General features: G+C 46.9%; 2 protein-coding genes across 2 annotated transcripts in view; both read left to right on the top strand.

Annotated features, from left to right (window-relative positions):
- LOC118409198 (probable E3 ubiquitin-protein ligase IRF2BPL) overlaps positions 1-2,148 on the top strand; it is a gene marked incomplete in the record, with an annotated part of 3,951 nt that extends 1,803 nt beyond the window's left edge. The window contains 1 exon segment of the mRNA XM_035810070.1: positions 1-2,148. Coding sequence (XP_035665963.1) covers positions 1-725 — 725 coding nt within the window.
- The window catches only part of LOC118420821 (TALPID3 protein-like), a 122,664-nt gene that overhangs the window by 34,359 nt on the left and 75,661 nt on the right, over positions 1-12,644 (top strand).

Raw genomic sequence — 12,644 nt, 5'->3', positions numbered from 1 at the left:
CAAAGATGAGGAAGAGGAAAGCATCTCCCGACCCGGATCTGGAGAGGGATGCGAAGATGAGCGACGAGCAGCACCAGAGGCAGCAGTGGATGCAGAGCCAGGCCGAGGCGCTCAAGCTCACCATCAGTTCGACCGGGTACGGCAGCCGCGCGCCCGTCCGCGTCTCGCCCCTCACCAGCATGGGCACGCCCCCCGGACGCGCCCGGCATGCAGAACGGCCCGTCCCCCATGGCCGCCCTGATGTCTGTGACGGACAATCTAGTGACTCCCATCTCCCCCGTGAAGGACACCTCGTCGTCCGCCCCTTCCGGCACGACGGTCACCAGCACGAATTCGCGCCGCAGCCCGAGCTCGACCCCGGGTCAGCACATGCGGCGCGCGCCGCGGAGCAGCGAGATGCACCAGGTTGTCACCAGAGATCAGGAGAGCAACGCGAACTCTCATCCTCTCCCCGACTCCTCCGTCAACTCCACCAACTCGTCCCTCACCTGCACGCTCTGTCACGAGAGACTCGAGGACACCCACTTCGTACAGTGCCCCTCCGTGCTCAGCCACAAGTTCTGCTTCCCCTGCTCGCGAGAGAGCATCAAGAAGCAGGGGGCCAACGGGGAAGTGTACTGTCCGAGCGGAGAGAAATGCCCCTTGGTAGGATCCAGCGTGCCCTGGGCCTTCATGCAAGGAGAGATTGCCACCATCTTGGGGTCGGAGGAAGCTGTCAAGGTTAAGAAGGAAAGGGAGACTTGATCGACATGTGATGGAATCACCTTGCAGGTGACAACACGGACATTTCATTCAAGGACTCCAAAGACTTTTGAGTTAAGATAAGTCTTTAAGAAGTGCAGGAGAAGAAGAAGAAGTATTCCATAGGGACTGCTAACCCCATGTTAACACCAAGCTTAAGGTGAGAAGATGAGAGATGTTGTAGGACAAGTTGGATTTTTGTAGCTGTCTTAGGGAAAGTAAATTCTGTACTCTGAAAAGGAGGGCCAGAACTGCTGGTAAGTTTGGCACTTCAGTCTCTGTTGTAAGAAAAGCAGACAGGGCACGAGCACTAGGGTGTAAACACTGCAGCCTGGCGATTGTGTAGTTAGCCAGGTCAGCTGGATTTGTTCATGTGCATTTTGTGTTATAACTGCCCCCTAGGAGCCACCTCATCAGTCAGCATGAAAAAAAAAAAGTCTCAGAGAGTGCTCCAGCCCGAAATTGGGGGGCCCAGAACAAAGGTATCATTCAGGCAGGATGGAAATCTTAGCTGTGTGTATTTACATACGGAATTGTCAGCGGCCAGTACCGAGTACAACGGCAACCAAAACGGTCTCCTGACTCCAGCCCATTGAGTCTGGCAGCCTGTTGTGTTGGAACTCTCCAATGGCATGGTGTCAGGTTCGGGCTGTAATGTAGTAGGCAGGCTAAAAAGAATGGCAGCCGCCCCCTGTAACTGGAGCAGTGGTGGGTCCAGTTTCCTGGCAGCATTGTGAGGAATGTTTGCAGGTGCTGTGCAGAGTAAAGTAGGGGATCAGATCGCTCCTGAGGGGGGGAGAGGTGGGATGGGAGCATGTTGTTTTGAGTTGAAGCTTTGTCTGGGTGCCTAATTGTTATGGACACTGTGCAGCACACAAATCAGGACCTGACAGATGCAGGGCAGTCAGTGTCAGAGCCGGGGAAATGAAGTCCCCTTTCCAGGCAAGTCAGCCTAGCTGGATTTATTGATCGGGCAGCGGCCCATCAATGGCGGGGTATTGTTTGCCCGCTTTAGTGACATCATAGCACTGATTTCACCCCCAGATCAAGTGACAGGACAGGAAGGGCCATTAATCAATGTCATTGTGTTTGTGCAAATAGCCAGGATTGTGAAGACCTTGGCCTGGTCCACTCCTACTAGGGGTAGAGAGAGAGAGAGAGAGGACTGCCCTGCATTTTACATTGTCATAATTATGCACCTGCAGAAAAGTGTTGTACTGGTATTCTTGCTAGAGTATAAAGAGAAGATCTCAAAAGAGTAATGTTCAGTTTTATTTAGTTCCTGTGTAAGAGCAAAGAAGGGGGAGTTTTTGCACCTTTCTGTTTGCATAGCAGTTTCCTTTGCTTGTTAAGTCATCATTGTTGCATATTGACACCCGATTGTGAATTGATGGTTTCCAAATGTCACTTGTCTGTGCTTCACTTTCACTGACTGAGCGAGTGAGAGTGTTTGTGTGTCTGGGAGTGAGTGAGAGGAATGCTTGCTTCCAATCAGAAGGGGACCAGCCATTTCCTTTGGACCCAAAACATATGGCCCTACAAGCCCCTCTCCACCCTTCCACTACACACATGTAAATCAATAGCAGCGTATCAGGTGGCCTGTTTGGGAGGGTGATATGCCCAAAGCCTGAGGCTGGCCCATTCAGACAAAACTCTGGCACTCAAGCCTGCATGTTGGCCGCATCAGGCAATCCCAGGGCTGTTATGTTTGGTTTGTTTGGCCGTCACCAGAGAAGGCCGGGTAGGATTCACATGTGCGAACCCATGCCGTCTGAGCGGGTGTGCGTTTCAGACAGCACTCCTTTCATCTGGCCGACAGTGGGTGTACCAGAGGGCTGGGTTGCAAGTTCACTGCCTTCCAAACATAGGCCTGAAGCAGACACAGGCACATTCACTGCCAGCAGGGGAAGAGATTGTAAGATCAAACACTCCTCAGTGAGACCACAGCAATTTGATTTTTTGGTTCTCAGACTTTTAAAAAAGTAAAAATATAGTAAGCGGAAATCATAAAGGTAGACTGTAAGAAGGAAAACTCAAATACGACTGTCTTCTGACTAAAACTGAGTGCACCAAATTAAGGCACAAACCTGGTCCTCAGGCTTCGTTATGATCTAATTATGTTTTTCCAGTTACGGTTTTTAAAATTTTTTACTAAGATCCAAGAACCAACAAATGAAATTGTTGTGGCCTAATAGTAATACTAAAATGGAATAAAGGTAAAAGTGAGGCAATTATCTTCAATTGAGGTGAAGCATATTGCCTTCTTACGTAGCCAGACTAGCAGTGCAATGTGACTTCGTGTTGCATTTTCAGCATGATTAGTCTTAGAGTCTGAGGGAAAAATCTCCTTGTCTTAGAGTACTGAAAATCTCTCACAAGAAATTTTATTTGTTGGCTCTTGAATCCAAATTGGACTATCAACTTGATGCTGGTGTATGAAGGGAAACCATATCACAGTTTTTCTGCAGTTTTCCTTCTAACCCTGTTTTCATTATGTCTTCTTGCTAAGATTGATAAAATTCTTGCTAACATTTTGTGTGGCAATGTCCAGGAACCTTTGATATATATCAGTGAGGCCGTAATGTGCAATGTAAATTGCTGTAGGCTTATACCATGCACATGCAACTTAACCCAATTCACTGGCAATGGGTAATAAAATTCATCGTCAATTGAGATTTCACAAAAATGTGCATCAAGCAAATTTCCGGATCCCTTTCCTTGTTTTGCCTCAGGCACCACAGTGGGCATCTCACAAGTAGTACGTCACATTAGGAAGTTAATAGCCAATAAACAGTAATTTTTTTGGCTGAGTCAGTGTGCTAGCTGGAGAGAAGATTGAGATCTATGTCATGACTCGACTGACGTAGCTCGTAACTTGGTGTGTGCTTAGTCCATATTTCACCACGGGAGGCTCCTGGCAAACACTGGAAAATGTCACATTATTTAGGCAAAATGTTTCTCAGTATGGCTTCTGTCTGAGCATACTTCGGTCTGCCATTTGGGATTTGAATCAGCAAAGATTTGTATCAACATTGGTTCAAAATTATATTGTCACGTGCACTGTCGTGCTCTGAAATATGTAATTAAGCATTGTAATTGGGGCGTCTACATGTATGTTGTAAGGAATAAAGTGAATGTTGGAGGCAATCGTAAACTCAGACATTTCTCAGCATGGTTTCTGTTTCAACAGACTGTCTGCCATTTGGGATTCGAATTAGCAGAACTGTTAGCCAATGTTGAGGTCACTTTTGTCATATCACAAGCAAATGTTGTGCTATGAAATATCTAATTGTGATTGGGGTGTCCATGTTGAAACTGAGGATAGTGGAAATTTTAAAAACTCTCGCTGTGGTTTCTGTTTTACTTTTAGCAGACTGGTTTGTGATGGAAATGTCTGTGCTGAAAATGATACTGAAATCTTTAAGTTTAAGGAAATCTCTAAGTCAGATGTTTGCATGGTTTCATCTAATGGCTGTGTTAAAAGGGATAAATGAAATATTGGATGAAATTTCTGACATTTCATTGCTACGGTTTGGTGCTAGTGATCTGGGCAGGCCAGCTGATGGGCTATGACGTGAACATGTTTATAATATTGCATATCAGGGCTCGAAATACCACCTGCATATGCAGGTTAGTGCAGGTAAAATTGGAGCTGTGCAGGTAGTTTTAGTGTCTACCTGCACCTAACCTGCACTGGTCTATGTACTGGGTTTATACATAAACATCATATGATGTAGGTGTATGTGGATTGTTATTAGCTGCATTGACTGTTACCACCTATTAGGTATAAAAGAAAAAAGAGCAATGGTTCCTAAACAATTTTAGTATGATCCATACTTCCTAAACTCCGAGTGGTGCAGGTAAAATAAGTCTGGTGCAGGTAATTTTCAGTGTTACCTGCACCAGTGCAGGTATGCAGAAAAAAGTATTTTGATCCCTGCATGTGCTCTGAAATATCTAGTTGTAATTGGAGTGCCCATGTTGAAAGTGATCGCATTGCAGGAAATTTGAAACTGAGACACTTATTTCATTGCTATGGTTTGGTGCTATTGATCTGGAAATCTAATGATAAGAAAATCTTTCAGGAAATCTCTAAGTCAGATGTTTTATTGGCATGGTTTCATCTAATTGTGATTGGAATGGCTGTGTTGAAAGGGATGAATGAAATATTTGAAACTCAGACATTTGATTGATATGGTTTGGTGCCATTGATCTGGGAAGGCCAGCTGACTGAGGCGGTGACGTGACCATCCTTCCGTGACAGATGAGCAGTGTCGCTGCCCATCACTCTACAAACAAAAGGCCCCCAGGCCTGCAGAATAAATATTGCCTCCGAAGTGCCCAACGTGACAGGTAATATCGGAGAGCTCTCGCAGCTGACATGCCGGGATGACGGCTGGGCATGAGGGTGGCGTATCCTGACGTGGCCCAGGCAGCGCACTGATGCCGGCCCAATCCGGTGTGTCAAGTCGGCAGCTGGCAGCGACGGATGCCAGGCTGCCGACCTAGAGAATGCAAGCATATTTCAATATCCCCCGGCAACGGAGGGCCGTCCCCATGGCAACCGCTCTGCAAGGGATCGCCACACTTTATCAGGTCGATCAAAGCGAGTGATCCGAGTGCCCCAAGAATAAGCACGGCCGGCCTGTTTCCAGGTGACACCCGGAGTTATTTGCACCCAAGGATAAAGTGTTATCACAGGCCCGGGTCTGGAAACAAGTGTGTAGCCGTTTGGCAGGGACATAAAAGTTTATGTTGCCAGGAGCACGGGCGGTAATCGCCAGGCCGAGGCACGGGTCAAACGCATTACCAAATTTATTTGGACTGCTTGGAATCGCAAAAATGCAGAAACGACATTTAAGTCCTTCCAAGCAGAGCAGTAATGGTGGAGGAAACAAATCCATTCAATTTCGACCGACTTAAGGGAAATGTCAGAGTGGACAGTTGGGCCTAAGAGCACCCTGTAGCCTACAAGTGCATCACATCAGCATTAAGTACATGGCTGTCGTTTGCCGGGAATAGATTCTGAAAGCTGCATGGCAAATGGCAGTCGCATAATCTGCCTCCACAGTGGTCCATTCATTCTTCCACGCATTATGCCATGACATAAACACAATTTGTCAAGGAGGGGGCCCAAACATACAAGTTGACTGCTGCGATTGTGTGACGCATTTAGAAAGTGATGTCATCCTCCAAATTTCTCCTTTCCAGGCAGCAGGCCTAGTGTGGAGTGCTAGTGATTAACCCCAGCAGTCTTAAGATGCCTGGGAGTTGAACACAGGTTAGGGAAGAAGAATTATTGGCAATCCTACCAGCCCGGACTAACAACATGTCTCTCAAGGATGTTGGCATTGTTTGCCCCATGCAAGCGAAAGGGTACACACAGGTTGCCTTGGGGGGTTACATCTCATCAGGTGTGATCGGTCATGGCTGTTTCAACCACGTCCCACTTGTCACGCACATCCGCACCGTACGCAACTCGCAATACAAAACAGACGAGTTGTTCAAACCGTGGCCCCAGGAAATGCCCCGATTGTAAAGTGTGATGGATGTGGCACGTAGTGAAGTATGGTGGAGACATTCATTAACTTGTGCTCTGAAGCCAACAACGTTGGAATGCCTAATGGCCGCGGAAATTGAGTCATACGTCAGAGGCAATAAGGCTGGGCACCAGAGTAATGGGGGGGGGGGGTTCATGTCCTATTACTCCTGGGTGCTTGGGAGGGCCGTGAGACGTTAAATGAGGAAGGGGATGCCGGTGATGTAAATCCCCAGAGTGAGAGATGGGTGGTGGCAGTGGTGTTGTCATCTATATGGCGTTCAGCCGCATTAACAGATGTAGCCATTTTAGAGGGTTGAAAAATCAATAAACGGGCTAACCGAAAATGTAGTTTCCCCGGGCCAGCGCGGCCCTGCAGGAATTTTTACGACGGCGTCTCGGGAAGACGGACACCGGGGCATTGACGCGAGGGATTTACGCAGAAGTTCAGGAGTACTCCGTCATACTTTAGCAGTGTTTGCCAGGCGCAGGTGTGTTTGTGGGTGGTGAGTTCCAAGGTTGACTTCCGTCAGCCGTGCAGTGTTTGCCGGGCTGCCTGGAATGAGAGATATGCGAGAAGCGTGGTGATGTTTAGGTGTGCGCTGCCCAAACCTAAACCCCATTCAGGTCAGCAGTGACATCACCAGGAACTGTCTGGCCTGGTTCCCAGTGCGCCCCCCTCCCCACCTCCGACTCAAGGTCATTGTACCTGTATGTTCAAAGTGTCTCCCAGGTATATATATAGCCACTGTTATAGCACTACTAATTGGTTCCGTTCACCAGTGGGATAAGGTAATTAAAGTTGAAGGGCAGGGAGCCCAAACTATGCCTTTGCTAGGGAAGCCAAGAATTACAATAAATCTTCATAATGATAAATTTGCATCGCTGTCGCAACATTCCTAAGTACCATTGCTCAGCAAATTGTGTTGGTCTTGCTCCAGGTGTTGTATCTATCATACTCTGGGGTGCTAATGGCCTGTGGAAATAATTGAAAGTGAGACCTTTGTTGGCCTGGATTGAAAGATTTGGGTTGGCATGGTTCCAGCCGGGCCTGGGGTGGCCCTTGTGTCTGGTGAAACAGGATTTGGCCTCGGCCGGCCGCAAGGTAAATTTAGACTGGAGTGTTTGTCCCTGTCGGATGTGTCAGTCACTGTGTGGGGCAGTGTTTACAGCCGGCTGTATGCCCCCAGGCTGGCCAACGTTGCGTGAACCGCTGACAGCACCAGAAGCCGGCATAGTGAGATGCACATTATGTCGATGTCTAGCTATGTGCAGCCCGGGGCAATTGCATCAAAGGCTGCCATTCACGCCACTTCCGTCCCATGCCTCAGCAAACTGGCGCAGCGCCTTGCTGACGGAATACAAATGGCCTTGTGTGGAGCAGAGAAAACTGCACAGGCAAAATATTGATCCACCGACAACAAAGTGTCGTTTGGAGAGCCAGCCAGCGGTAAAGTGACAAAGTTGCCTCCCAGCTGGTGTATATAAATGATGCAATATGCGCAGTTTGGAGATGCGGAGGCCTGAAGGTCAAACTGTGCCGTTATGAAGATATGAACGAGCGAGCGTGTGTGACATCACTGATGATGTATCACCATACAATCTCCGAGCAGATGTAGGAATTCTAAATCATCATGTTTCACACTCTCCCTTAGCACTGCGCCTTTCTGTCTTTGCCGACATACAAATGATTTTGCCACCAAAAAGATCTCCTTGGAGATTATCTAAAGATGCTGCAGTCAGATCAATGATATTCACGATCCCCGCGACTCCCCTGATCTGGAGTGTTCCATTTGCGGGACGGACCGGCCAGCCATCACATCTCACTCCCCGGAGTATCCGCTCTCCACTCATCAACAGGACGGCAAAAATCAATAAGAGAATTATGATTGATTAGCCACTCTCCAAAGATGAGAGACGGAAAGTTCTGACAGAAGTGATTAGAAGTTCCTCCGGTGGGCATCCTTGCGGAAACCCTTAAGAAGCTTCGAGTCCCTCGGGAAATTGGAGACACGAATATATCAAAAATCATCTTGGCTGATCTTGTTTGAAGGAAGGATCTGATTAAATAAGCTAAAAAAGAGGAAAATTCCAAGACGATATTTGAAGATCTTCCCTAAAAATTTTGTGTTATCCAAATCCTTATGGGCCTCGTTGATGACACGTTTACAAGCAATTAAGTAATCACACTGAACTGATAACGATCAAATGATAACAATCAAATATTGGTTGACATACACAAGAAGGTTTGTAATGACTTGGCTTCAGAGTGTACATGTGAGCTGTCATCAAATGGTGGTTCTGATATAAATGATTGTAAATCATCTAATGGCAATCTTTAAAAAAAAGCTTTTCATCCATGTTTGAAGTGGAGGACTTTTTTTGCCAACATTTTATTTTCAGCTTGGGTATTATTGATAAATGATATACTGTAGGTCTAAAAATATTCCCAGTGGTTTTATATAACAGCTGTTAACAACAGCGCATCTTCAAGTCAGACTTGTGTAAACTGAATATTGTATGTATTGAGGTTATTTCATCACAGCCATCCTCTGTGGCATCCCTCTCCATGCTGAAGTTGTAGGTACGTAGCAGCTTGATGCGTGCCGGCTTGGCGTGATGGCCCGACATGATCAGACAACGCATGATTGTCTCCTTATCGTCCCCGGCAACGGCGCGCACCGGAGTGATTACGCGTGCTGCCCGTGGTGATGCAGAGGCGGGGCCTTATCGCGCCACGCCAAACTAATGACAGCGTGGCCAGGTGCGGACGTCGATTGGGACAAACTCTTACCCCGAGCACAGCTCTTCCCTCATCACTGCTCACAAAGCCAATATCGGCAACTGCTTAGATCAATTTGCCCCTATGCTTCCCTTTTATGTGCGAAATTGCCCACAAGATAAGATGACTGGGAGCTGACCATACATTATCCCACACTTCAATTGTGCTGTCTGCTGCGCACCGAAGGGCAGCTCTCCCAGCATCCAGGAGGAACTATTACTCCGATAAGGCCCAAATTTATTTTGTTGATATTTCATTGTGCGGGATAAGGCCCATCAGTCATGCGGGGACCTGTCACTAATTGCCCGTGCCCGAGTTCCCGACGAGTTTATACATAATTCATTCCCAGTGTCTGCTTGTCGATGTTTGACGTAGCAGAATCACCATCCATGCCAAGCTAAGCTGCAAGACATGGAACGTGTTTTTTTTGGCTGCAAAATATCCAATTTGGGATTTCTCTTGCAGGTAGCAAACAGGCAGTAATGGCCCCATTACACCTGCATGGGAGATCATACTTGCAGCACCGGGTAACCGAATGGCAGTGTTTACTCTGGCCCTATCACGCCATCTTCACAGCTCACCGGGAGGCTGCTGCTGCATGGTTACGCAGACATGTAAACGCCCGGCGGGAGTGGGTAGGCGAGGCCGCCGCGCGCGGTGCGTACACTTGTCCCGCTGTTTGCCCTCGCTCATACCACCTGTCGGACAACGTGTCTATTTACCCTCCCGCGGTGAGTAGGCTGTTGGGAGTCTTCTAATAGACTCTGCCGTGAAGTTTGGCGACTCAGCAACTCCGGGATACGGGTGCTTCACGGAGCGGCTGTTTGCCCAGTCCCCTCTGTCAGGGTGGAGAGATTGCTGGTCCTGATAAATGGTCCATTGCGTCAGCTCTCAAGTAGCCTAATGAAGTTCTCCAGTTGATACGTGAGCCTTTTGTGTCTGGGCTCAAACTCAATTATCCGGATGCCCCCCATGCACACACAACAAAATACCTGTAAGGCACATTAAGGAGGCACTGGAACAAAAGTGCGGTGGTCTTGCACGCTTTTACGGTGAGACAAACATTGGGAGGTCTGTTGTAGTAGGTGGAAGTGCTGTACGTGTATGTAAAGGACAGAAACGGGCCATTGTTTGAGGGCAGGGTTTGGACAGGGGTTTACCTTGCCAGAGGGCGTCACACCTGCAAACACGACCAGACACAATAGAGGGTTGGCCCCTGTCAATCACCTCAAAGGACAATTACATCCTCTCCCTGACAGTCGTTACAAGCTGCTGCCTGACAGAGTTGGATACGTACTAGCCCTTTTGTCCCAGGCAAGTGAAAATAGGGCAAGATGAAGTTTTTTTTTCCAGTGAGTGAGATTTCAAAATACTTGCTACTTTTCACAGTCAGGGCATCAAGCATTGGTAAACATAGAAATAGAGCCGATAACAAGAATTCCATCGTTGGCAATGAAATACGTAGAAAAATGTCATTTGAATTTCGGGCAAGTGAAAAGTTGGTTCGGGCAAGTACATTTTCTATGTACTTGCCCGATAGGACAAGTCAATTTTAGAAAACTTGTCCAACCCTGTCTGAGTCAGACGTGTGTTAGAGCTGCAACGTCATTAATTTTGACTATTTTAAATTTACAGAATGGTTACTTAATATTAAGTTTCCTGCAATTTTGTGCAGACTTCACCTGCAAGAGCTTCCTTTTGTGTAATTTCTTTTTCTATTTTTCAATATTTTGTCGAATCAATTGTTAATGTGCAGACAGCACATAAAGTGCTTCTACAGGGCCAAAAACCAGACTAGTAATTGTGATACTTGTGCTACTTTCTATAAATAGACAACCTACAATACCCTACAGCGCACACCTGCCGCATCTTGCTTGAGTGTGATTTCTTTTTCCATCTTTCAGCGTTTGGTCAATTAGCTGCTAAATCAATCAATCAATCGCTGAGAGACAGTACATTAATATCAGTAGTAGTACTTGCGCAGGGCCCTGCAGGTATATAAACAGACAATAAACCTCTCCTGTGATAGACCAAGCTCTTGAGAACAATACGGTAACCGTAAATAGCGTTCAGCCCCCCTCCCGTCTGTGTGACCTTGTGGGTGAATTATGTCATCTTGGGAAGAGAATTCTGCAGGCAGGAGCACAAACATGTCTGTATCTGTATATATTTATCTATCTATGTCTGTAACATTATATATCTCTGTCTATCTATCTAATATACATGCAGATAGACAGATAGAGATAGATATTAGATATAGAGATAGATAGATACAGTATAGAGATATGGCCGGTATAAAAAATCTCATGCGACCAAGCTCTTTAAGAGCAATAAAGTTTTTAGAACAATACAGTAAATGGTGTTCAGCCCCCCTCCCGGTCTGCGTGACCTTGTGGGTGAATTATGTCACTGGGAAGAGAAGTCTGCATATATATGATATGAATTTTATATGGCCGGTATAACTGCCCATCTCATGCGATAGATCAAGCTCTTTAAGAGCAATAAAGTTTTTAGAACAATACAGTAAAAATCAGCCCCCCTCCCGTCTGCGTGACCTTGTGGGTGAATTATGTCATCTTGGGAAGTCTTGGGATTCTGCAAGCAGGAGCACAAACATGTCTTTATATATATATAAAAGATATGATATGAATTTTATATAGCCAGTATAACTGCCGATCTCATGGTGTAGACCAAGCTCTTTGAGAGCAATAAAGTTTTTAGATCAATACAGTAATTAGTGTTCAGCCCCCCTCCCGTCTGCGTGACCTTGTGGGTGTGTTCCGCCCCCCTCCCGTCTGTGTGACCTTGAGTGTGTGTTCCGCCCCCCTCCCGTCTGCGTGACCTTGAGGGTGTGTTCAGCCCCCCCTCCCGTCTGCGTGACCTTGAGGGTGTGTTTTGCCCCCCTCCCGTCTGCGTGACCTTGAGGGTGTGTTTCGCCCTCCTCCTGTCTGCGTGACCTTGTGGGTGACTGACGTCAGGCTGGAAGGAGAATCCTGTAGACAGGGGGTCTCTGCCCGCAGGCGTCTCACCATGAATCAGGTAGCGGCAGTGACAGTGGAGGTGCCGGGAGACCCCAAATCATGGCTGTAATCTGCGGAGGTGGCGCCGTGGCAGGCTGAATTGACTGTAAAATGGGATGGAGTCACTAAAACAAGGGCGACGACAGTCCCCGGTGTATAATTCATGCCTGTGTTACACAGAGAGTTTAGCGACGTACGTGCGACTGTGAATTGCTGCACCCCAGTTTAATAGGTTACAGCAATCTTGAAATGTCGCAGTGATTTGATTTGCGTTTGAAACTTTGAGATGTATTGCGCCACAGAAGTAAACTTTATGGATGACATCAGCGTAAGTTTTTAACTTGATAGCTGATACTACCCTCACACTGGTAGTCATTTTGTGCACTTAAGTACAGGAATACTCATAGTGCTTTGTGTTTCCACTATAATTGTTGTTACAGTTGATGGTGTCTATATTAAAAATGTAGGCATCTTGTTTTGATACCTACAGTTTTTTTTCTCACGCTCTACCATTAAATTTGGAATCTGCAGCGGATGTCATCCATAGAATTTACTTTCTGTG

The sequence above is a fragment of the Branchiostoma floridae genome, chromosome 1 (assembly GCF_000003815.2).
Source record: "Branchiostoma floridae strain S238N-H82 chromosome 1, Bfl_VNyyK, whole genome shotgun sequence".
Taxonomy (NCBI): domain Eukaryota; kingdom Metazoa; phylum Chordata; class Leptocardii; order Amphioxiformes; family Branchiostomatidae; genus Branchiostoma; species Branchiostoma floridae.
The sequence above is the reverse complement of the archived record's forward strand: the minus strand, read 5'-3'. Positions and strand labels throughout refer to the sequence as shown.